Raw genomic sequence first — 25,239 nt, 5'->3', positions numbered from 1 at the left:
TATAATCAGACTTGGTTTCTGAGACATCTTCAGAGTCAATAGCATTGGTTTTGTTTAAATTGTAATATGATTTGTTGACTATGACATAACTTAGTTTGTGTACAAAGTATTTGGTAACAAGTTTGATATGATCATTGGTAAAGTATTGATCAACATAATTTGCTTCCATTGAAGACATGTTATCAGCAACATTTGTAGTTTCATCAACAGACTCAACAAGTATATCAACAGATTTCATAGAATATAAATTTAGTGTTATGATTTGATCATCTGTTGTAAAATCTGACTCTTCATTGGATAGATGAATAGGATTCTCCTTGAAATAACTGTACCAAGAGGTTGGATTGACAAAATCAGTTTCTTGATCTGTGGATTGGTCAGACATAGTAAATTTATCCTCAATGTTTATTGAATGAATAAGTTTATCAACAACTTTGTTGATATTTGTAGTAGCAGCTTCAGCATTATCTGCAAATGAAATTTCTAAGAGATTAGAAATTGAATTATCATTATTCAATTGATAATAACCATCTTGATCTTCTTCAAAGTAATCATGAATATTTTCGTTCATATTGTTCTTTATCAATACCAAACTGTATTGATGTCTTTTATCTATACTTATCTCTGTATTTGAACTAGAGAGATTATGAATTTTTCATTCAATTGATTTTTGTTTTCAGCAAACTATTTTTTTTGATTGTTGAATAAAAAAAACCTTTGATTTATTCAAAAAATGACTTTCAAATTGTAATTCTTACTATTTATTGGTATTAGATTGATAAAAGAATTTACTCATTGGTTAAATTTTATCAATATAATTGAATTGATTGTTTCAAATTACTTACCAATTATGAAATCTAAGAATCCCATGTCAAAACTTTGATTAATCAGAAATCTCCTGAGATTAAATGAATTGCTATTATCTAATAATGGATAAATTCTGCTATTTTATCAACCTTACTTATTCCATGAATTCAATTGGAAAATTGTTTACCTACACAAATGTTAAATTGTGAAATTCCTTCTGATTATACAAACCTGGATTTATCAGAAGACCTGAAATCCTCTTTACATGCTATTTATTTTAGGATTACATATTTATTGCCTATTGAAAGCATTCAATTTTTTCTCATCTTTCCCTGGCCCAGTGTTTTGAGAGATTTTAAGGCAATGAGAAAAAATTGAAATTGAAAATATTTTTATTTTTATTTTGTTTAATAATGGCAAAAAATCGTAGCTCAATTTTATTCTAATCAAAGAGCAAAAAATTTACATTCAAAAGTACCTAGTGTACATTCTATGTCACTTATTATTCCATGGCAAAAAAGAACTATTTTTGTACATTTTTATTAAAAACGATATTTTATGTTTAAAATACTAAGAAAAGCATATGGAAATTCGTGGTAAATTATAGAAAAATAATGCAATAAATATATAAAAATCGTTGCTGTACACTATTGTTTACAAACAAAGAACTGGTTTTGAGTATGTACAACGCCTATATAAGCCAAGGAATACAACAATAGAATCGTAGTCTGAACCAGTAGTCAAAGAGAGAGCTACTAAAGATTAAGTCCTTTCGAGTCCAAGAAGGCCAGCTACCAAGAACAAACCTATCCAGAGTGGTAAGTCCCATTCTAAATTGATTTATTATTTTTATTACTCAAATCCATAGAGTAATTAGATTGGATTAAACTAAAGTAAACTTATTGACCTATGCTTTAGTAATTGGATACTACACTTATTTTTTATCAGAATTACTAATTGATAGAAGATTTTCCTACAGATTAAAAGTGTAAAAGTTTCTTAATGTATTGATTTATCATAGCTTCAAATAGTAGGATCAGTTGTCCCAATAGAAGTTATAATAAATTAATTTGTATATTTTTAGTACACTAATCTTCATTACTTGATTTATTGATTGATTGTACATTGCTGTAAACCCCAGCAAATTACTAATTTATTTATTGATTGATTGATTTATTAATTATTCTAAATCTTTAATACCCTAGCTACAAATTGGAATAATTAAAACTAGCCTATTCTACATATAATTTATTATTTGTTGTATGTTTTTAGGTTGGATATGTCAAATAAACTCTTTGACATATTCAATCTATGCTATTAATTCTAGCTGTTTAGGTTCATTTAGCTGATACATTTGATTATAATAGCCTAGCCTAACCTGGAATGAAAAACCTGCCTGCTTGAGCTTGGAAGACTCAATGTCCGGTAATAATTTATAATATTTAACTCTTCCTAACTACTTGATTTATTCAAATCCTTTGATACTTTTGGAAAGAAATAACTGTTTATTAGTATTCAGTTCTTAATTGTTACTTTTATGCCATGTAAGACCTTTTATCTGAATGGGTAATTGTAATAATTTAGAATATTTGTTATTTATTGTTATCAAACTGTAAGCCATTTGCTGAAAGGATGATTTCAATGAATACAATAGAATCTAGTAAATTTGTTAATTTAATCTTTTTATTCAAATATATGAGTTTCTAATTATTTTAACATTTTATTGAATTTTCTAATATTTCAGTAAAACTTCTGTTATGCAACATGAGACTCAAGCTCCTAAATCCTGGTTATTCTTAAATATTTGTTAATTTGTGATTGTTTTTATATTTGTAAATATGCACTTGTTGAAATACAAGCTTTAATGTAATCCCAAATGTTCTTTAATGCAAGGAAAACTTATAGAAATCTAAAAGAATAATTTTTAACAAAAATCAATGAACAACCAAGCAAAACTCTCAAAACTCATCTAGCTATCTACTTTATATCTAGATATCTTACTTGATTTCTAGATATCTTATTTGTTGTCTAGATATCTTACTTGATATCTAGATATCTTACTTGATATCTAGCTATCATACTTGGTATCTAGCTATCATACTTGATATCTAGCTATCATACTTGATATCTAGCTATCATACTTGATATCTAGTTATCTTAATACTTGATATGTAGTTATCTCATTTGTCATTCAGAAAAAGAATAATTTTTCTCGTATTCATTCGAATCCGGTGGACAGGAACTGGTTCTCATCAATACGAAAAAACTATGCCTTCGGCACCTCGGGGCTAAAAAAACTGGTTTTAATCTAATAATTGTACATTTCTATATCCACGGAAAGTGGTTTATAATACGATGAAAGAAATAACTATTTTCGTATTCATTCGAATCCGGTGGAAAAACATCGTATTATATCGAGCTTTCTAGGAATATAAAAATGAACAATCATAAGATTAAAACCAGTTTAAAAAAAATTCCTAGAAAGCTGTTTATAATACGAAATAACTATTCTTTTCTTTATATGATTATCTACCTCTCAATGTTTTCTGTTAACTTGCCATATACAATTTAAATACCTCCACAGTACACCTGACTATTTTGATTGTAGAGTACAAATTTTCCCATCCTCCTATCTCTAATTTTTGTTGTATCTTTAATTTATCTTTAGTAAAAGTTGTGTTTATATGTGAGCTGAGCATCTCTCTGCCTTGCATTTTTAATTCACACTGGCATAACTTTTAGAAACAATTTATTGCACAGCCTTTTTCTGCTCCTGCAAAATAAAAAGTGGAAGAAAAAATATCAAGGATGACAACATCCATGGGTAGCAAAGCACTAAACATTTGGGGAAGGACACACAGACAAAATGAATTATAGAGAAGATGTGTAATAGCTCTTAGAAATCACTGAACATGTCTTTGAGGCATGACCGACAAACTAACAGATTTAACACACTTGCTGCTCATTGATACAAGGAATCTTCCCCTAAAATTTCAGCCATCTATGTTTAATAGCAGCCGAGAAAATCGCATTTCCCATATAGCGTTACGGACAGGTTGGCGGTAGGACTGCCGGATTGATGGACTGACGGACAGACAAAGTGAGTTAAAAAGTAGCTTCGCTACTACAAATAAAATAAGGTTCAAAAGCAAAAGTGAAAATAACAAAAGAGATGAGAGATAGACATAAAGTGTAAATTTAATTTGATGTACTATGTAGTGTGTTTTAATAGCTACATAAATGTTTAAATTAATTTCATGTTTATAGACTTGGTTAAGCTCTGTAAAATTGTCATTTTCACACATTTGCATATCTGAATGTGTACTCTTAATTCATGTTTTTAAAAATCAAAATCTAACAAACAGTAATTCTCTAACTATACTATCGACATTCGTACCCATCTGTCTATCTATCTATATAATAATTGTCTATCATTAATGTATCTATCTATTTAGTTTTTTACTGCCACCTTCGCTGTGGAGGCTGTGATGAAACTTATGGCTATGAGCCCAAAATATTACTTTAAGGAATTCATCAATAATAATTTATATATATATATTTCATTATAATAAAGTAACAGGATGTCTGTCTGTCTGTACTGAAGGATCTTGCTAATCGCCGAACCGATATTGGTTCTCCTTTACAGTGTAGCTTCTTATAGGTCATGGTAAGGCTTTTTGGGGGAGGGTACCACCACCTTTCCAAGAGAAATCACAAAAAGAAAAACATAACCAACCCCATTTAGCGGCAAAAAGATATTGCCCCTACGGCACAATTATTTAAGATTAATTGATATTTTAAATCAAAAACATTCCTTTTAACAACAAATTTAATTATTTTTATATCTCAAATTCCAAGACATTGCTGATTAAAAGATTTTCTCGTGTATTGAAAATCATTTTCTTTTGTTAGAATTTTAATTTGAATATTATTGAATACATTTGATTATAATTTAAACTATGATTGAATTTTTAAAGAAAAATGTGACGCAAAATCATAAATTTAGTTAATATTTTTTTTAAATAAGGATGACAACATCCATTAAAACGAAGAAATGGTAGGACAATTAAACATTAACACTTGCAGAGTGTCATATCTAAATATGTAGGATATGAATGTATGCGTCGAAACAAAATTGTAAGTGCATAAATACCGGAACTGTTTAAGGACATATTTACATTTTAGAACTTAATTATAGAGATGCTTTGTCTATAAGATTGTTCCTTGGTGGAATAAAAATTAGTATTCCAAAATTAAAATAAATTATAATTTTATAACAAAAAATTGTTGTTAAAAAGGTTAAAAATCAACATATTTCTTGTAACGATTATAGATTTGCCTTTTAAGTTATGATTTTAGACTTTTCCAAAGCTTTTGATAGTACACCTTTTGATGAATCATATGTTACTGCAGGAGGGTTGGAACATATTTGACTTTATAATTGTGTTTCTGTCTCTGATAGAGCTTGGGTTAGCCAGCGTATCCGGTCTTTCCGTCCTCAGGTCTTTCAGACTGGTAAGATTTAGTTTTCGAAACTGATTAATATCCGGTGGATTAACCCGGTTCTTAGTCATACTGAAAAATTATGTATAGCATTGTATTATATCCAAATTTCTATGAATATATAAATGTACACACATAATATTAAAACCAGTTTTGTTAGACCGTGCCTTTGGCATCTCGAGGCTAAAAAAATGGTTTCAAACTTATAATTGTACACTCTTATATCCGCGGATAGCCGTTCATAATACGATGCAATAAATAATATACTTAAATATAACAAATGTCGAATGTTTTATACTTATTCATTGATAGTTCCTTAGTTCCTATAAAAAATTACCTCATACAATACAAATGACCAATGATAGGCCAATACACAAACTGAATTAAAAATGGCAGGCCAATTTACATTTTAATTGACCAGTATGGCGTAATTTTTTATAGACACTATTTAAAGCTTCTTTTTTACTTTTACCATTATAGTTGCGTGTGTTCAAACTGGCCAAGTCGTGGCCCACCCTGAACCTGTTGATCTCCATCATGGGCAAGACCATGGGAGCCCTGGGTAACCTGACCTTTGTCCTTTGCATCATCATCTTCATATTTGCTGTCATGGGCATGCAACTCTTTGGCAAGAGCTATACAGGTATTTTTTAAAGATAATCTTTTCTATAATTAGAGTCCGTCCTTAACGGTAAGCTCTTTTCGTTAATTTAGTCATGTTAAAATTGTCCTATATATTTCAAATTTGCAAGATGATTCCTTTAACAGTTAGGTACTACTTGGGAAGTCCTAACTTGTTAATGTTTTGACTGTTTGTAGAAAATGTATCATATCTGCTGACATTGTACAACCGTCCGTAAAGTTACAATATCTTTAGTAAACTAATAAGCAAACGAATGTGAAAATGATATTATAAAACTTTGGGGATTGCTGTAATAAACAACCTTTGTCCCCTCTCTCTCAGCTAAATTCTGTGTGCAAGAAAAGCTTTGCTTGATAACAGTGCAGGAATGAAAGGGACCTTGGGCTGTTTATTACACTAGTCCCCAAAGTTTTACGAAAAAGTTGGCCTAACATCTTTCGGGACATCAATTTAATTTGATTAGATGGTTAGAGTTGAGTGTCGAAACGATTCAACAACTGATTGTAATCTGCAAAAGGGGTAATTTTGTGCATCATCATTGGGGATGTGCATCAATTTATCGGCCATTGTCCCCTCCCTCCCTGGTTGATAACAATGCATACATTTCTACCTTTGTGTGCCAAAGTTATTAGTCTCATACTTGAAACTTTACACTCCAACTGCGGTTCCAGAGGTCTTAATGTACAAATAATGTAACAGAATAGTAGATGTCTATTCCAGATAAAATATTTGGTGTAATTCCAGATTTTTTACTTTTATAGAAATGCTAAACCCAGCAAATTTAGGATATATATTCAATTCATGTATGATGTCTTTAAATTTGTTCAAAGTAGCGCACCCACTTTTCAAGTTAGAGTGTATGTACTTTTAAACATTGAAATTATTTTAACAACCCTGATAGACAGAGAGTTATACGTCCAACTCAGAGAGATTGGGGACATTGGGCTGTTTATTACACTAGTTCCCAAAGTCTTATATTAACGTTTTCTGATTCATTGGCTTAACAACCTTGGCCACTTTTACCCTATTTTGATTAGTTGATTCATTAAGTTGAGTGTCTCTACGTTTTAACCACTAATTGTCAACAACTAAAGAGGTAATTTTGTGTATCATCATTGGGGATGTACATCAGTTTATCTGCTATTGTCTTATCCCTGCATTCTACTACTAAGGCATTCATATTTTTTTTTTTTCAGACAACATAGAGCGGTTCCCCGGGAAGATTATGCCGCGGTGGAACTTCATAGACTTCATGCACAGCTTCATGATTGTGTTCCGGGTGCTGTGCGGGGAGTGGATAGAGTCCATGTGGGACTGTATGTGGGTGGCCAGCAAAGTTTGTGTGCCTTTCTTCCTTGCCACTGTCGTCATTGGCAACCTTGTCGTAAGTTATTTTTTTATTTATGATTCCTGTAGCGGTTAGGTAGGATTTAGAACGTAGTAACTCTATGATCGTGACCAGAAAGTACGAACTTATATTTAAGTATGATTTTTTTATCTAGTTGAATTAGAGTTTTTAGTTTGTTCTTTATTACTTAAGCTCAGGTTAGGTTAGGTTATAATGGATACTGGGTAGCCCCGCAAGGTAAGGGCACCGCAAGTACAGCAACCCCCCCCCCCGCCTATTTTCCCCCAAATTTGGAGGGGGTTTATAACCCCATTAAAAAATACTCAAACCAAATATCTATTTCTAGCTATCCAGCGATTCCTGTATCTATCTATCTATCTATCTATCTATCTAAAGTTAAAAGTTTTGAAACTGAGTATAAACTACTAAAACAAGGTGTTATAGTTGGGAGAATATTTAGAGCAGAAATTTAACTTTTAGATAATTATAAAACATTTTAATTAAATATACATACAACATAGGTTTTAAACATTAATCGTTTGTTTTCGATATTTTGTTATCAATTTTAGGCATTTACACTTTATAAAAAACAAGGATGACAACATCCATAAGAGCGAAGCACTGAAACAGTAGGACAAACGAACATTGACACTTTTAGAGTGCCAGAACTGAATAGGCAGAATATTAATCCTAAGTCTAAACAAAATTCTAAGTAAATTTGTTGCAAGACTTCTTAATTACAGGGTACTGATAAAGGACATACTTATATAATTTTTAGGACTGTAGAGATGCTTCGCTTATAACATTGTATCAGATGAATGGGACAATGCTAAAATATAAAAAGCTGTTATTAAAAATGCTAAAAATTGGTTTGTTTTAAATGGACACACGGACTTTGTATCTACTCCCTGGAATATATACTTGCCCGGTAAATATAACTTTTTATCTTTAACTGTCTATCTATCTATCAGTATCTACGTGTCTATCTATCTATCTGTATCTACGTGTCTATCTATCTGTATCTACGTGTCTATCTAGCTATCTGCATCTACGTGTACAACACAATTTATATAATAACTTTGAATTACATAAGTTAGTGCAATTTACTTTTAATTTGTTTCTTTTATGGGCCAATTTTATAATTCTCTTCTGCTAAACTTTTTTAGTTTAAGACTCTTATGTCTTGCACAATGGGATTATAGCTTTAGGGGAGTTTTATAGACAAAAATCGCGAAGTATTACAGCAAATGAGTAGGCTGCATAAGACTCAAATAATAATGTGATCTTCATGTAGTACAATTTTTAAAAACCACCATTAAGAGTTACTAGAGAAGTTATTTATCGCATCGTATTTTACGCGGATATTAAAATGAAAATTGTAAGATTGAAACCAGTTTTGTTGAACCAGAGGGGCCGAAGGCCCAGTCTTACAAAATTAATTTTTTTTTCTTTTAGTATTTGTGGAAAATTGTCTGTAATACGATGCTATACATAATTTTTAGTATGGCTCATAACCAGTTCTAATCCAGCGGATAATGATCAGTTTACTGGAAATCACATTACCTCCTCAAAGCATTACATACGGACGAAATCATTTTATAGACTAGCATCGCTACTAAAAATATATATCAAGACCTATTTTTAGAGATCTAAAGGGATAAGACAATGGTCGATAAATTAATCAATACATCCACAATGATGATGCCCAAAATTACCCCTTCTATAGATTAAAATTAGTTGTTCAAAAGTGTGAACACTTTATAAACCAAAAGTTCCCAAAGTTAATGATCCAACAAATAATAAAATGTTATTATAAAAGTTTGGGGACTAGCGTAATAAACAGCCCAATGTCCTCTCCCTCCCTGACTATTTTATAGCTTATTTAAGCCTTAACTTTCACCTTATTAGACCTTTTTTCTACTTTCCTTTTTAGTAATCCCCACCACCCCCCCCCCTACCACCAAAAAAGCAAAAGTTGTTTAATTTAACGGGTCACAAAACCTGGCTTCATCAATGCATACATATTATAAGCTTTTCATTTAAAGCCTTGTCATCTATCTATCACATATATTCAGCTATCTATCTATGTAAATATATTAGAAGTGATGCTCGAAATGAACTTTTTCGAATTTCATTATTTTGCTAACCTTAAAAATTACTTTATGGGGTCTAAACAACGTGTACAAAATTTTGTCTTTTATCTCTACTGGCCAGGCCTCTAAAAAAATTTAATCTACAAATAACGTTAGCATTGCGGTTTTAGGTTTTTAGCTCTTCTGCATATTTCAACCTAAACATATAAGCAAAGATATGATATTAAAAAAATCTTTTGTCAAGTCTACTCTTCAACATGTATTGCGTCAGATTGGTTCAAGTCTTGCTGCCATTTCATCATACTAGAGACGTCAAAATGTTACACAACTGCTGTGTCTGCAAATGACTTAAAATGACCTTGTCCATAAACAGGCCCTATTAATTTCTAAAAACTTTTAGGAAAAGGTCGTGTAACTAAAGGATTGGCTGTCTGTTAGATTACTGACCGGATATTTGTATTAGTAATTTTTAGTATTTGGTCGCTCTACAAGTAAATCCTCTAATAAGCATAAAGGCCAAAACACCGTACAAGCAATAAAGTTAATCGAAGCTCTTTATAGTGCCTAGAAAACATGACGTATACAATACAAATAACCAATGATAGGCCATAAAACAGACTAAATTATCAATGGCAGGACATTATACTTTTAAATTGGCCAATGGTGAGCCAGTATGACGTCATTTCACAGTCACTAAAAAAAGCTTCAAGTTATACATATTTAATTCCCTCTAATATTATATATTTTTTGTCAGGTATTGAACCTGTTTCTTGCTCTGCTCCTGTCCAGTTTCGGGGCTTCGAACCTGTCTGCAGCGGATGCAGGCGATGATGGAACTAATAAACTGGCGGAAGCCTTCAATAGGTAAGAAAGACTTTTGATTCAGGTTTCTTTGTCTGAGAGTCCTAAGTAAGTAGATAAATGAAACTAAATTTTTAACGTTTTTGGAAGTGAAAAATTATTAGTGCATCGAACATCTTTTCAAAATAAATTATTTCCTGATCTGTTTTAATATTATCTTTTTGTCTATCTATATTTTTATCCATCCCTCCTAGATGTATCTATCTATTTATTCTGCTGCTCAGACAAATATATTCCTAATGTGTCTGACTTAATTTCAATATATTTGCCATTTTTATCCAAAATAAAGAGATATGTATTTTTAGAATTTTGTAAACAAAAGTTGAAAAATTCAGGTATAATAAAAGAATTTGTCAACTTAAAAACAATTATAATATTTGTAAGGGGCTCGAAAACTGCAGAGCCCTTTCATGCGGGGATTTAATAACCTAACCTCTATTCTTGGCTTCTTAGTTTTGAAATAATAATCTCTTAAAAAACAATTATAATTGGTTATGCTTATTTTATGGTATTCAAGGAACTTTGATATGGCTGTTATATAATTAACGCTAACGGATGCGCTTCTAGCACCAAGGAGTTTGGAATATAAAGAGTAAGGCAATAATGAAAATAGCCTAAAACCAAACTTATATAAAAACTATGAGAAGCTTCTATAAATCGGTGAACTCAATCGGTTCAGTAGTTATCCAAATCCTAAGCTGTAGACAAAAAAAATCTTACTACTTTATATATACAAAAGGAAACTGTTAAGGAAACTGTTGGACGTAATACTAATTTTTATCATATTTATTATTCCTTTATCTCTGTAATTGCATATATTTGCTCGTTGTTGTCGGTTATGGGAATTACAGTCTTTCAATTTATACAGACATACATTCAAAGGATAGATAGATGGATTAAATATTTTTTTTTCTTAAAACGTTGACTTTTATTAACCCTAATGTTCTAAAAAGTTTTATGACTTTTAGGCGCAATTGTATTTTAAAATGATGACCTCTAGGGGCCTTGGTGTCGCTTCTGGTTCTAGACCTCTCCACGCACCTTGAAACATGCTCCCCATCTTAATTGAGATGTAAAGCGTCCATTTTTCCTGTAAACAACCAACCCTTTGATTGCATGACCTTTGCCTTAAAAGTGCAAACTCTGTGTGGTTATGAGTTGCACCTGTTTTGGCCAAGACTTTCCCACTGCTCTAACCATTTATGACACGCACCTAACATAGCAGCAGAACCATTTTAACGTCCTTACTTGTGATTTGGCGTTAATCTTTCACCTCCTCAACGACAAGCGAATGCGGTTAAGCCACGGTCGCAATAGCTTAAAAGCAGGTATATTTGAATATGTCTAATTCATTACGTTTTTAGGATTGGCCGGTTTAAGCGGTTCTGCCGGCGCAAGATAATTCTCGGAGTTCTGTACATCAAGGACAAAGTTGTTGCTTGTATCCGGAGAGGAATTCGCTTTCAACAAGGTAGGAGGAGTAGCATTTTCCAGTATGGCTTCAAAACCGATTAATGTACAGTGGATTAGAACCGGTTATCAGCCATACCGAAAAAATACATGTGTAGCATCGTATAACAGATAATTTTCCACGAATATTAAAATGAAATTATAAAATTAATACCAGTTTTAGTTTTTGAGTGGATACGAGTTAAAGAAAACATTATGATCTTAAATTGATTAAGGCGGTCATTTTTTTCGCGTATTTTCACAGTCAAATGTGCTTTTTATAATGAAACTGTTCTAAAATATGCATTAATTATACTTTGCGTTTGGTCATTAATAAGAACAGCTTGACCTAATCAGCACATTTAAATGGAAGCTTGAAACCAACTTTACGGAAAATACGCGAAAAAAATACCCTCTTCCTAAAATATTTATCTATCTATGTATTATTCTTTTCATAAAAAAAGTTGAATGAATAATTAACTAGATATAAATCCCAAGCTTTTCAATATAAAATCAAATTCAGTGTGTGACCTTGGCAGATACAGAAAGTAAGCAGGGATCTAAAGGGATAAGACAATGGGCGATGAATTGATGTACATCCCCAATGATGATACACAAAATTCCCTCTTATGTAGATTACAATTATAAGTTAAAAAATATAAACACTCAACTGAAATGTATCAACAAATCAAAATTCATTAAAAGTTCCCAAGATTGTTAATCAAAGGAATAAGAAAACGTTATTATAAAACTTTGGGGACTAGTGTAATAAACAGCCCAATGTCCCCTCCCTCCCTGGAAAGACGGAGTGATACTAAGATAGATAAATAGAGAGAAAGATACAGAGGGGGGACGTAAAAAATTTTAACAATCCGGTAAAAAAATTTTTTTTAGCTAAACATAAATTAATCTTTTTTTAACAATATGTCATCTTCTAACACAAGATGATTAATATAAAAAAATTTGCAAAATGATTAAGGTATAATTACCAGCAGTTTGACTTTTGTATCACACTTGATAACTACTCAATTTTCAAACCACAAGAAGAACATTTAATATTGATTCAGAATCAGATTGTATGTTTTACTAGTTTAACATTATAACCTCTTTGTACACTAAAAATTATTTACAACCAAAAAATGGTTTTAAAATTTTATAAAAAGTTATTTTTCTTAAAATAATAACTGAAAATTCTTTCCAATTAATTTGTTGCTAGATTTGTTCTTGAAAATCTTTTTAGTTAGTTAACATAAACCCCCCAAAAAGTTTTATCTCTGCATATTCCTTTTCAGTATGGCTTCGAAACCGATTATTATCCGCTGGATTAGAACCGGTTCTCAGCCAAACAAAAAAAGAGTATAACATAGTATTACACACAAAATTCCACAAATATTAAAATAAAAGTCATAAAATAATTATCAGGGTTTAACAAAACTAGTTTTAAAATTATAATTTTTTTATTTTAATATCCGGGGAAAGCTGTCTATAATACGATGTGATAGATAACTATTCCTGTTTCCCTTCCTCATTTCATAGTCTTTCTCTTTCAAAAGGTATTTAATGGAAACCACATAATATTTTTAATCCATTTAATAAAGTAAAAGGATCTCAATCTGTATATCTGTACTGAAGGATCTCGCTAGCAACTGAACCGATATGGTTATCCTTTACAGTGTAACTAGCTTTGCATGGGTCCTGAGAGGGTTTATAGCTATTTCGGAGGAGGGTACCTCCACCCTCCGAAGAGAAATCGCCAAAAATAAAATCAAAATCTTAATTCTGAACAAGGTTTCAAAATATTTTTAAAACAAAAACATATCTTTTATCCAGATGAAAATTCTTCAAATGTTGGCTGAAATGTAAGAAAACTAAATCTTTCTACCTTAGTCTTATCAATCTCATGGTAATAAGGTTGTCAACTATTATAGTTTAAAACAAATTTTAACAAAATAAGAAGTTTTTGAGATTTCAAACCTTAATAACTAGCAGAGATCTAAAGGGATAAGACAATAGCCGATAAATTTATGCACATCTCCAATGATCATTGATGAAACACAAAATTACCCCTTCATTAGGATAAAATTAGTGGTTGAAACTTTTGAACACTCAACTTAATGAATCTAATCATCAAAACTCTTTTTAGCTCCAAAATTATTACGCCAACGAATAAGAAAACTTTATTTTATAACTTTTGAGCCCTTTGTAAAATTTTTATTCCAAATCAAATAAAAAAATTTTATACTTTTTTGTCCTGTATTAGGCTAAAGCCCGATACTTTTAAAATGAAAATTTATATTTTTTGGCATCCCTGAAAGACAGTAATACCTCTTTCTTTCTTTGCCTCTAGTTTTAAGATTCCAGGGAGGGAGGATACATTGAGCTATTTATTACACTAGTCCCTAAAGTTTTATAATAACGTTTTCTTATTTGTTTGCTTGCGAACTTTTATTGAATTTTGATTGGTTGATTCATTTAGTTGATCGTCCAAACGTTTTAACCACTAATTGTAATCTACAAAATGGGTAATTTGGTGTTTTATGATTGGGGATGTATATTAATTTATCGGCCATTGTCCTATCCCTGTAAGATCCAATGATGATTCCAATGTAAATCTGGAGAACTTAGTTGGATATTCTAATTTTCTGGAAATACCTGGAGCACATTAGAGCTAAATTAGAGTTTCTTCCTATGGAAATACCTGGAGCACATTAGAGCTAAATTAGAGTTTCTTCCTATGGAAATACCTGGAGCATAATTGAGCTAAATTAGAGTTTCTTCCTATGGTAATACCTTGAGCACATTAGAGCTAAATTAGAGTTTCTTCCTATGGAAATACCTTGAGCACATTAGAGCTAAATTAGAGTTTCTTCCTATGGAAATACCTGGAGCACATTAGAGCTAAATTAGAGTTTCTTCCGCTGGAAATACCTGGAGCACATTAGAGCTAAATTAGAGTTTCTTCCTATTGAAATACCTGGAGCACATTAGAGCTAAATTAGAGTTTCTTCCTATGGAAATACCCGGAGCAGAATTGAGCTAAATTAGAGTTTCTTCCTATGGTAATACCTGGAGCAGAATTGAGCTAAATTAGAGCTTTCTTCCTTTGAAAATACCCGGAGCAGAATTGAGCTAAATTAGAGTTTCTTCCTATGGAAATACCTGGAGCAGAATTGAGCTAAATTAGAGTTTCTTCCTATGGTAATACCTGGAGCAGAATTGAGCTAAATTAGAGTTTCTTCCTTTGAAAATACCCGGAGCAGAATTGAGCTAAATTAGAGTTTCTTCCTATGGAAATACCTGGAGCAGAATTGAGCTAAATTAGAGCTTTCTTCCTCTGAAAATACCCGGAGCAGAATTGAGCTAAATTAGAGTTTCTTCCTATGGTAATACCTGGAGCAGAATTGAGCTAAATTAGAGCTTTCTTCCTATGGAAATACCTGGAGCAGAATTGAGGTAAATTAGAGCTTTCTTCCTATGAAAATACCCGGATCATAGTAGAGCTAAATTAGAGTTTCTTTCTATGGAAATACCTGGAGCAGAACTAAACTAGAGCTTTCTTCAACATTCTACTTGAAATTTCATAAGCTAAATTAGAGTTTCTTCCTATGGAAATACCTGGAGCACATTAGAGGTAAATTAGAGCTTTCTTCCTATGAAAATACCCGGATCATAGTAGAGCTAAATTAGAGTTTCTTTCTATGGAAATACCTGGAGCAGAGCTAAACTAGAGCTTTCTTCAACATTCTACTTGAAATTTCATAAGAAAAAATTTGAGTTGTTTGGATTGGATTTCTTCTAAAACATATATTGTATCTATGGTTGCTTTGACACTCTTAGTATATAAGGATAATATTTTAGCCATATACAATTTTACAACTAATTTAATCAAATGTTTTATATGTAAAACCCTCTTGGTTACAGCTGAAAATCCTGTAAATTTTTATATTTAAGAATTAAAATTTTGTTTTCTAAAACAAATTTCATGGATTTTTCTCTACATATTCGTCTACTAATGCTAGGGAGAGGAGATTATATTGAGAGAGGATCCGGATATTTGGAAATATCATTGGCCTTATCATATTCATCAAAATCTGAAAAAATAAGATTGTTAACCAAGTGTACTTTTAATCAAAAAACAATCCAATTTTGCAATTGTTTTGCATCTTAAAATTTAGTTTCACTCAATGAAAATATTAAGGAAGGGAGGGGACAATAGGCTGTTTATTACACTAGTCACCAAAGCTTTATAATAACCTTTTCTTATTCGTTGGATTAACAACTTTAAGGACTTTAATGACTTTTGATTGGCTTGTTTTTTAAGTTGAGTTTCCAAACGTTCCAACCACTAATTGTAAAATACAGAATGGGTAACTTTTTGTATAATCATTAGAGATGTGTACTCAATTTATAAGCCTTTGTCTCATCCCTTTAGAACTCTGGCTTTTAATGGGATTCTTACAAACCTAGAATGCTTGCATTAACACATTAAAAATCATTTTTGATCATAAAAGTATTTTATTGGTAAATAAATTTAAAGATTACCTAATTAAAATTTGTGGGTAAAGTATAATTATCAATACATTACAATTCAAAATCTTCTTTTTGAATTGCCTTTTAATATAGATTTAAAAAAAAAACAAGTTAAATAACTAATCTAACATGGTATTGCCCAGGGCTCTAATGGGATAAGGCAATTGCCGTTAAAGTGATCCCCAATGATGATACCTAAAATTAAACATTAAACAGATTACAATTAGTGGTTGAAACGTTTGGACACTCAACTTAATCAACTAACCAATCAAAATTTAAAAAGTCTCCAAATTTGTTGATAAGAAAACGTTGTTATAAAACTTCGAGGACTAGTGTACTAAACATACCAATGTCCCCACCCTCCCTGGGTATTGCCAGCCTGGAGTTGAGTAAGTGGCTGGTATGCTGAGATGATTATACAATGTTATACAGTTATAGGATTAGAGAAGTAAGTGGGGAAAACTTAGGATTAAGCCTCAAAACTTTATGTGTGGTGTGTGCAAGTCAAGACAATCAGGGAGGGAGGAGACAATGGCCTATTTATTACACCAGTCACCAGAGTTTTATGATAATGTTTTATTATTCGTTGGCCTAACAACTTTGGGGATTTTTACTGAATTTTGATGGTTTATAAAAATGAATTGTAATATACATAAGGGGTAATTTTGTGCATTAACATTGGGGATATACATCAATTTATCAGCCATTGTCTTATCCCTTAAGATCCCTGCAAGAGAATATAGAACAAGAGAATTTAAATAGTTTTATCTTCTTGGTTTGGCATTATTATTTTACCAGAATTTATATCATATTTATTTATGATTTGCTGCAAATAAAGTAGTAAGTTTTTCATCTGAAGCTGGTTCAGAATAGTTTTAAGATATTTTTCTAGCCCTTCTCTGCCCCTTTGAATGCAGAGCCCCTAAATGCTCGGGGCGTTGCCGCTAGTGTTAATATGAGTTTGAATCAGAATTCTTACACTAGTCCCAAAAGAATTATAATAACGTTTTCTTATTCGTTAGCTTAACAACTTTGGGGGCAACAGTGAATTTTGATTGGTTGTTATATTAACTTCAAATGTTTCAACCACTAAGTTTGATCTCTCAAAGGGATAATATCTTTGTATCATCATTGGGGATGTACATCAATTTATTGGCAATTTTCCTTTCCCTGAAATGTACCTGTCACAGGAATCACCATTCCCATATAAACAACCCCTTAAATAGTGGATGTAAATATTCATTTATTTCCCTGGTATCTCATTTATATCCCAGGTATGATTTTAGAAGATTTTTAATTTTTTTTGGAAGATTTTATAATTTTTATTAATTACTAAAAGAAAGAAAATAATCTCCTTTTTTCATATTTATAATATTTTTTTGAAAAGAACACTTATTTTCAATATAAATTAAACCACATTTTAGCATAAAAAATGAGTTTTTTGTTAAAATGAGAATGATATTCCTGTCCAGTTTTTTGATTAGGAATGAATATTTCTTACCCTCGTGAATTCCCTCGGGTAAGAAATATTCATTCCTAAACAAAAAACTGGACAGGAATACCCCATACAAAGTAAATAAGACGATTAGCATTTTTATGTCTAAATTAATGATCAAACTATGCCTTACTTATTAATGGACCTTCTTTAAATGCAGAAATGCTTTTATTTATTTTTTTGAATTAACAAAAATAAATTGAAAATAGATAATTGTTTATATAATTGAACATAATGGTTTGGTTAGCCCCTAATATTGCTGACCACAAATGGTTTTCATCAGAAATTTAGATTTTAAGCTTCATATTTCGATCAGAGTTTTAATATTTTTTTTATTTTTATTATATTCGTTTTAAAAAATGTAAGAATTGTTTCAGATGTTTTTATAAACAAGGATGACATTGACAACATCCATAAAACCGAAAATCTGAATCAGTAAGACAAACGAACATTAACCTATATAAGTAACTGAATAATTAGAATAAAAAGTCGAAACTAAATATTTAGTAAGTAAATTTGATGCAAAACTGCTTAGATACGGGATAGTTTTGAAGGGCTTACTTATATTTTTAGGACTTGATTACAGAAACTGTGTTGTCCAAGGAATCAGTATTTTAAAAATCAGATAAAGATAGGATAATTATATCACATAAAAATGTGTTCTTAAAAAATTTAGAAAATCAACCATGCAAAGTTTGACATCGATTGGACAAATCAAACATGCCTAAAGTAACGAAAAAGCTATCCCTTTCAGACCTCCAGACGGACGGACTGACGGAAGGACCGATCCTAATCATAGAAAATCTTCGCTTTAAAAAAATGCAAACAAAAAAAAAGGAAAACAAAAAAATTGGCCCAGTTAGCATTAGATAAATTTGCAAGAGAATGTCAAATAAAAGAAAATCTGTGAGCTAAATGCTGTAAACTATGAAGAAGAAATCAGGGATCTGAAGGGATAAGACAATGGCCGATAAATTGATGCACTACCTCAATGATGATACACACAATTACCCCTCTTTAGATAAATTTGCAAGAGCATGTCAAATAAAAGAAAATCTGTAAGCTTTGAGTTGTAAACTATGAAGAAGAAATCAGGGATCTAAAGGGATAAGACAATGGCCGATAAATTGATATACATTCGCAATGATGATACACAAAATAACCCCTCTTTAGATAAATTTGCAAGAGCATGTCAAATAAAAGAAAATCTGTAAGCTTTGAGTTGTAAACTATGAAGAAGGAACCAGGGATCTAAAGGGATAAGACAATGGCCGATAAATTGATGCACTACCTCAATGATGATACACAAAATCACTCCTTCTCTAGATAAAAATTAGTGGTTTAAACTCAAATAAATGAACCAACCAATAAAATTTAACTAAAGTCCCCAATGTTTTTAAGCTAACAACGGAAAGTAAACTTTGGGGACTACTGTAATAAACAGCCCAATGTCCACTCCCTTCTTGAGAAGGAACACACAAAGATAAAAGTTATTAGAATAAGTAATTATTTTTTACTAGCGGCTACGCTCCTAGCTTCTAGATGCTCTGTTTTCGAAGATGTAGAGAGGGGACTTGAAAAATGGCTTTAAAACATCGCAATATTTAATTGTGAAAAAAGAATGGCCTAAAACTATCACAGGAGCTATATGAAGCTTACCTTCAAAAGGTAACCCAATCGGTTTAGTTGTTATTGAGATCATAAGCTTCAGACAAAAAAAACCTCACTACTTTGTATAACAGGAAGTTTGTTTGATATTTTTGAATATATACATTTTTTCGTATGAAATTCTTAATGATATTTTTCAAAAGTACCCAAAGTTTTATAATAACGTTAACTTAACAACTTCTGATTTGATTGGTTGATTCATTAAGTTAACGTTTCGACCACTAAATTAAATCTACCGAAGGGGTAATTTTGTGTATCTTCAGTTGGGGATGTACATCAATTGTCTTATCCCTTTAGATCTCTGATTAGAAATACCATATTTTCTCTAGGCAACTTTGAGTTTAAAATATTTTCAACTTGCCCTCGACCAACTTTGGAGTTTAGAGGGTTGTAAACACAAAGTGACAATATTGGCCTCAATAGTTTTACATAAGGATGCCAAATAAGAATAATATACCACAAAATATTAATCTAAAAAAGAATTTAGGTTTAAAAGTCGTTGATTTCTCACAAAACTATCAAAAAAACAGTGGCTTAAAACTGATAGTTTCGACACTGCGTCATAACTAAAGACGTTAAAATGGTTCCACTTCTGCCATGGCAGGTGCGTGGCATAAATAGTTAGAGTAGAGGGAATGCCTTTGCCCAAAACAAAGTTAAGACTTCTAAGACAAAGGTTGTGCATTCAAAGGTTTGGATGTCTATAGTGCAAATATTTTTAAAGCAATTCTCGTATTCATTCGAATCCGGTGGATAGGAACCGGTTCTCATCCATGCATGTCTAGCATCGTATTATATCCAGCTTTCTACGAATATAAAAATCTACAATCATAAGATTAAAACCAGTTTTTTTTTGTTCGTGCCTTCGGCACCTCGGGGCTAAAAAAACTGGTTTCAATCTTATACTTGAACATTCCATATCCGCGGAAAGCTGTTTATAATACGATGCGAGAAATAACTATTATCAACTTCATCCTATAATTCAACCATTTTTAATTGTCCGCTGTTTTGTTATCTTGTCATCCCTGCTTCAATCTAAAAAGCAGAGAAAAATATAAATTCCAAACAAAAAGAATAAACTTTTTCTTGCGTCCTTTATTGGGATCATAAAATAATCATTTTGTCATTTGTCTATTATAAAGATTATATGTGCATTTTCCTTTTTACTTTATTTTACTTTTTTTCTGAAGTTTTTTGGTTTTAAGTAAACTAGAACTAAATCTTTTTATAAAGCTTTTTTAATTATGGCTTAGAACTAGTTTTCAGCCATACTGAAAAATAATGCATAGTCTCGTATTACAGACAATTTTCCAGAAACATTAAAATATATATCATAAGATTAGGACCAGTATTGTTAGCCCGAGTCTTCGATCCCTTTGGACTAAAAAACTTGTTCTAATCTTATATCTTTTAAATTTCAATTTCCTCGGAAATCTGTCTATAATACAATTTGATAAATAACTATTATTTCAACTACTCTCTGTATAGGCGTTGTCTAAACGTCTGACCTAAGAGTCTGTCACTAAATGACCAATATTTTTTTAGTGGTTTTCAAAACTGAAAAATAATCTGGTGACTTTAATTAGTAAAATCATTAGGAATTGGCAACTTATGTCTTATCAATTTATTAAAACTAAAAGAAAATCCGCAAAACAAAAAAAGAACATATCACGCAAGACACCCTGTAGAAATAAATATACAAATATTTCTACCAAAAAGAAAAATAAGAATGTTTGAATCTTGCTGTAGGCTATTATTAGTTATCTTCTATACACTTAATAGTAAATAGAGATCTAAAATTAAGCGTAATAAAATTAACGGAAACCAAAACTAAATATATAGGTTTGTGAAATACTTTTAGGAAGTCTTTTTTTAAAGTTCATCTTTAAAATAAGCCAAGAAAATTTCTAGCCAAACAAGAAGACAGGCAAAAGTTTCACTGTTTATTACACTCGTCCCCAAAGTTTTATAATAACGTTTTCTTATTTGTTTACTTGAAGACTTTGGGGACTTTTATTAAACTTTAATTTGGGGGTTCATTAAGTGTCGACATGTTTCAACCACTAATTGAACTATACGATAGGGATAGTTTTGTGTATTATCTAGGCATTTGCATATCAATTTATCGGCCATTGTCTGATCCCTTTATATCTCGACTAAACATCTATATGTTGTAACTGTATTGGAAAATAGCAAACATGTATCTACAGATTAAAGCCAATTCGTAAGAATAGGAATATATCAGGGATCTAAAGGGATAAGACAATGGCCGATAAATTCATGTATGATCACAAATGATGATACACTTCTCTGTAGATAACAATTAGTGGTTGAAACATTTAGACACTAACTTATTGAAACAACATAATAATAAAACTTTGGGGACTAGTGTAATAAAGAGCCCAATATCCCCCACCTCCCTGGGAATATATAGGGAAACAAACAAGAGAGGATGGTGGAGGGGAGGGAGGGGTAGGAGATATTTTGATTAGAGGAATCAACAAGAAAAATGGTGTGATAACACTTCCACAAATTATCATATGCTCAATGCATAATTCATAATCGCAAAAATAAACAAAATTGCGGCTTTTAAATAATATAACCTAAAACAGTTCTTAAATCGAAAGATAAAAGAGACCGAAACCATCCCAGGAATTACCTAAACTGGGAATCCAATCAGTTCAGTAACAAAAAAAACCTACTACTTTAAGGACTAAGGAATAAGACGTAAAAAAAATCTGCAGTTTTGACGATTTGATTTATTATGATATATGAGGGGCAGGGAAAGCAAACCAAGGAAAAAACATATATGATATATTAATAGCAGGGCTCGGCAGCCGCAAGTTAGCCGCGTGTATGCCTCAGTGAAATCGCCATATTAGGTGGGTTCTATAGTCGGAACTGTGATCACAGTTCTATCACATTGCTGTTCTATCACGGTATCTCACATTGCGGTACCTCGGGCGGCCATTTTTGTGTGTCGGTGCGTTCTATAAACATTACTGTGAGAGATAATACGGTAATATGGTACAGTGATAGAACTGCAATACTGCAGCTGTCATCAACAACAAAATCAACAGCAAAACTACAATAAATGGGATGTAAAGCAAATGTCGTCTTTGAATTTTGGTCAATTCAGCCAATTTTTTTAAAGTAAAGAAAATGTGAAGGGAGAGGGGGAAAGAAAATGCCCCTCCCCCCCCCCCCCCCCCGGACAAAAAATTTTTTTACTCACTTATAGATTACCTAATTTTTTTTCAATTAAATATTTTTTTCTACAAAATTAAAAAAAAAATTTAATTTCCATTACCTATCAAAAATTTTATATTGAAAATATTTATTTTTATAATAATTATTCAAATTTTTTTACTTAAAATTTTTCATCCCCTGCATAGAGATCTGTTGGGAATGCCCCGTTTTTTTCATCATAAACCATGCTTTCAATGCATGATTTATTGTTTTATTTACATAATTTTCGTCTGCAAAAGCAGGAATTTTGACAGCTTTTGATAGCTTGTACTGTGAGATGCTGTTCATCTCCCTGATCCATCTGTGAAATCTACAGCAATGTGAGATGACGTCATAACAGCGATATGTTACAGCGATTGCGTATACCGTGAGATGACTTCTGAACGTCTTGCGTCAGATTTTTGTTGTTGATACCGTATTTGCAGCTGTCGATACCGTAACAGTTTTGTTTATAGAACCCACCTATTATAACCTTACAATACATCTGGATGCCTAAACCTGCTCCTTAACAGACAATACATCTTTTAAATATTTTTTGCGATACTAGCGGCTTCAAATTTGAGACTTATGAGTGGCTTAGACGCGGATGACAAGCCCTGATTATTAGTAAGTAGTAAACAAAACAAAAATACTAATGCTAAAGTTACAAAGTTATAAGAATTTATATAAAATTATGACAATTAGAATCCTGGTTATTATTTCTTTTCAATCATTAACGATTAAAGATATATTTTCAAGTTTTTATCCAATAATCACATCAGTAGCGTAGAAGGACATAATAAGATAATGACTGATAGAAAAAATCGGATCGTGGAAAGAAAACGAAGTATCGGGTTTCGTCATATTTTCACATTAGCTATTCTCCTATTTTTAGCCTCTGCGTTGGACTATATACCTGCGGGGATAATTTCCTAACCCTGCAGGGCAATCATTAATATTGACCTAACCTATCCTAAAATAACCTATCAAAAGCTACTGTGAAAATACGACAAAACCCGATACTTCGTTTTCTATTGACTATTCAATATTTCACTTTTATGTAATTTGTTAATATGCTTCGCTCCTTATGGCTTTATTATTTATTCATCCTTGTTTATTATACATATCTAATATACAGGGAGGGAGGGGACATTGGGCTGTTTATTACTCTAGTCCCCAAAGCTTTCTGATAACGTTCTCTTATTGGTGGACTCAACAACTTTGGGGACTTTTGTGAATTTTAATTGGTTGATTCATTTAGCTGTGTGTGCAATCGTTGCAACCACCAATTGTAATCTACAGAAGAGATAATTTAGTGTATCATCATTGGGGTTGAACAACCATATATCGGCCATTGTCTTATCCCTTTAGATCCCTGGTTTATTATACATATCTGATATATCTGAATATATAGGTGTGAGATATTCAATGATTTGTAAGGCTAATCAAAATAATCCCTCTCTTTCTCATTACTTCTTTTTTTCTCCCCTTTTTTCCATCTCTCTCATTCCATATATATTCAAGGAAAGAAATAAGAATCATCATAAATGAAAGTAATAGTTTTTAATAAAAATATGTAGGTGGGTTGGGGCTATTTATCTAAGAGGCGATGCTTTTGGCAGGGTGGTTGTACCTTCCCCCCAAAAAGTAATTAACCTTCCCAGGACCTATCATGAAGCTACCCTGTAAAGGAGAACCATATCGGTTCTGTGGTTAGCGAGATCCTTCATCACACATAGATAGACAGACAGAGATCCTTTTACTTTATTATAAAGATTTATCATAATCTAAATATTCCATGTGTGTTTGTGTGTGTGTGTGTGTATGTGTATGTGTGTGTGTGTGTGTGTGTGTGTGTGTCTTTATCCAAGTCCAATGATCCATGTGTCTAATATAAAGGGTGTTTAAAAAAAAACCAATCGCTCACAATTTGAACCACCATAAGTACTTCAAATCTTGGAGATAGACCCCATAATGTTTAGAGTTTTTGATGGGGCATGTAAAAACCTTTCTTTAGACACCTTAAACAGGTTTCTACCTCAATCCTAGCCGATTTGGGATAAAAAAGTCAGACACATCCAACATTGAGGCATGGCGGCTCTGTTTAAATCTAGTTCTTGATGTTTGTCAGGTCTTTCTTTTTGATGCCAAATTAGCTAGGATTATGTTAGAAACCTTGTTAAGGTGTCTAGAGAAAGGTCTTTAAATGCCCCATCAAAAACCCCAACCATTATGGGGTCTATCTACAAGATTTCAAGTACTTAAGACGGTTTGTTCTTTTTTTAAAGAGACAAATTTGTCTTAATTCTATTATAAAATATGCACTTTCGGCGTAGGGCAAATTTCTCTGCAAGGGCTAGGTTTCGAGCTCTAGTGCTCTGGAAGGGTGTGTAGATTTAAAATTCAATATTGTTTTATTATTGTCATTGCTTGGGCATGAATTGTACTATTTTTTATTAGTTTTGGACCAAAACTGTAAGGTTTATATTGAAAAAAGTGAAGCGATTGGTTTTTATTTAAACACCCTTTACCCCCATACCATTTCCTTTCCATATTCCACCTCACCCCCCCCCCCTTAGTATCCCATTTTTTCGGGTGGAGGGAGTTATCAATT

The 25,239-nt window shown here is 31.8% G+C and overlaps 1 protein-coding gene and 1 long non-coding RNA gene across 2 annotated transcripts in view; both read left to right on the top strand.

Annotated features, from left to right (window-relative positions):
- para (sodium voltage-gated channel paralytic) overlaps positions 1–25,239 on the top strand; it is a 311,186-nt gene that overhangs the window by 221,458 nt on the left and 64,489 nt on the right. Inside the window, exons 29-34 of the mRNA XM_080152120.1 lie at positions 4,263–4,336; positions 5,223–5,322; positions 5,791–5,953; positions 7,150–7,337; positions 10,149–10,258; positions 11,620–11,726. Coding sequence (XP_080008246.1) covers positions 4,263–4,336; positions 5,223–5,322; positions 5,791–5,953; positions 7,150–7,337; positions 10,149–10,258; positions 11,620–11,726 — 742 coding nt within the window. The remainder of the gene's footprint in view (positions 1–4,262; positions 4,337–5,222; positions 5,323–5,790; positions 5,954–7,149; positions 7,338–10,148; positions 10,259–11,619; positions 11,727–25,239) is intronic.
- Positions 1,489–2,677, top strand: LOC145333477 (uncharacterized). The gene is made up of 3 exons (XR_013884511.1): positions 1,489–1,625; positions 2,175–2,232; positions 2,552–2,677. It is a non-coding gene; the product is annotated as an uncharacterized LOC145333477 (long non-coding RNA).

Source organism: Acartia tonsa, chromosome 2 (assembly GCF_053477335.1).
Source record: "Acartia tonsa isolate MP-2025a chromosome 2, ASM5347733v1, whole genome shotgun sequence".
Classification (NCBI taxonomy): domain Eukaryota; kingdom Metazoa; phylum Arthropoda; class Copepoda; order Calanoida; family Acartiidae; genus Acartia; species Acartia tonsa.
The sequence above is the reverse complement of the archived record's forward strand: the minus strand, read 5'-3'. Positions and strand labels throughout refer to the sequence as shown.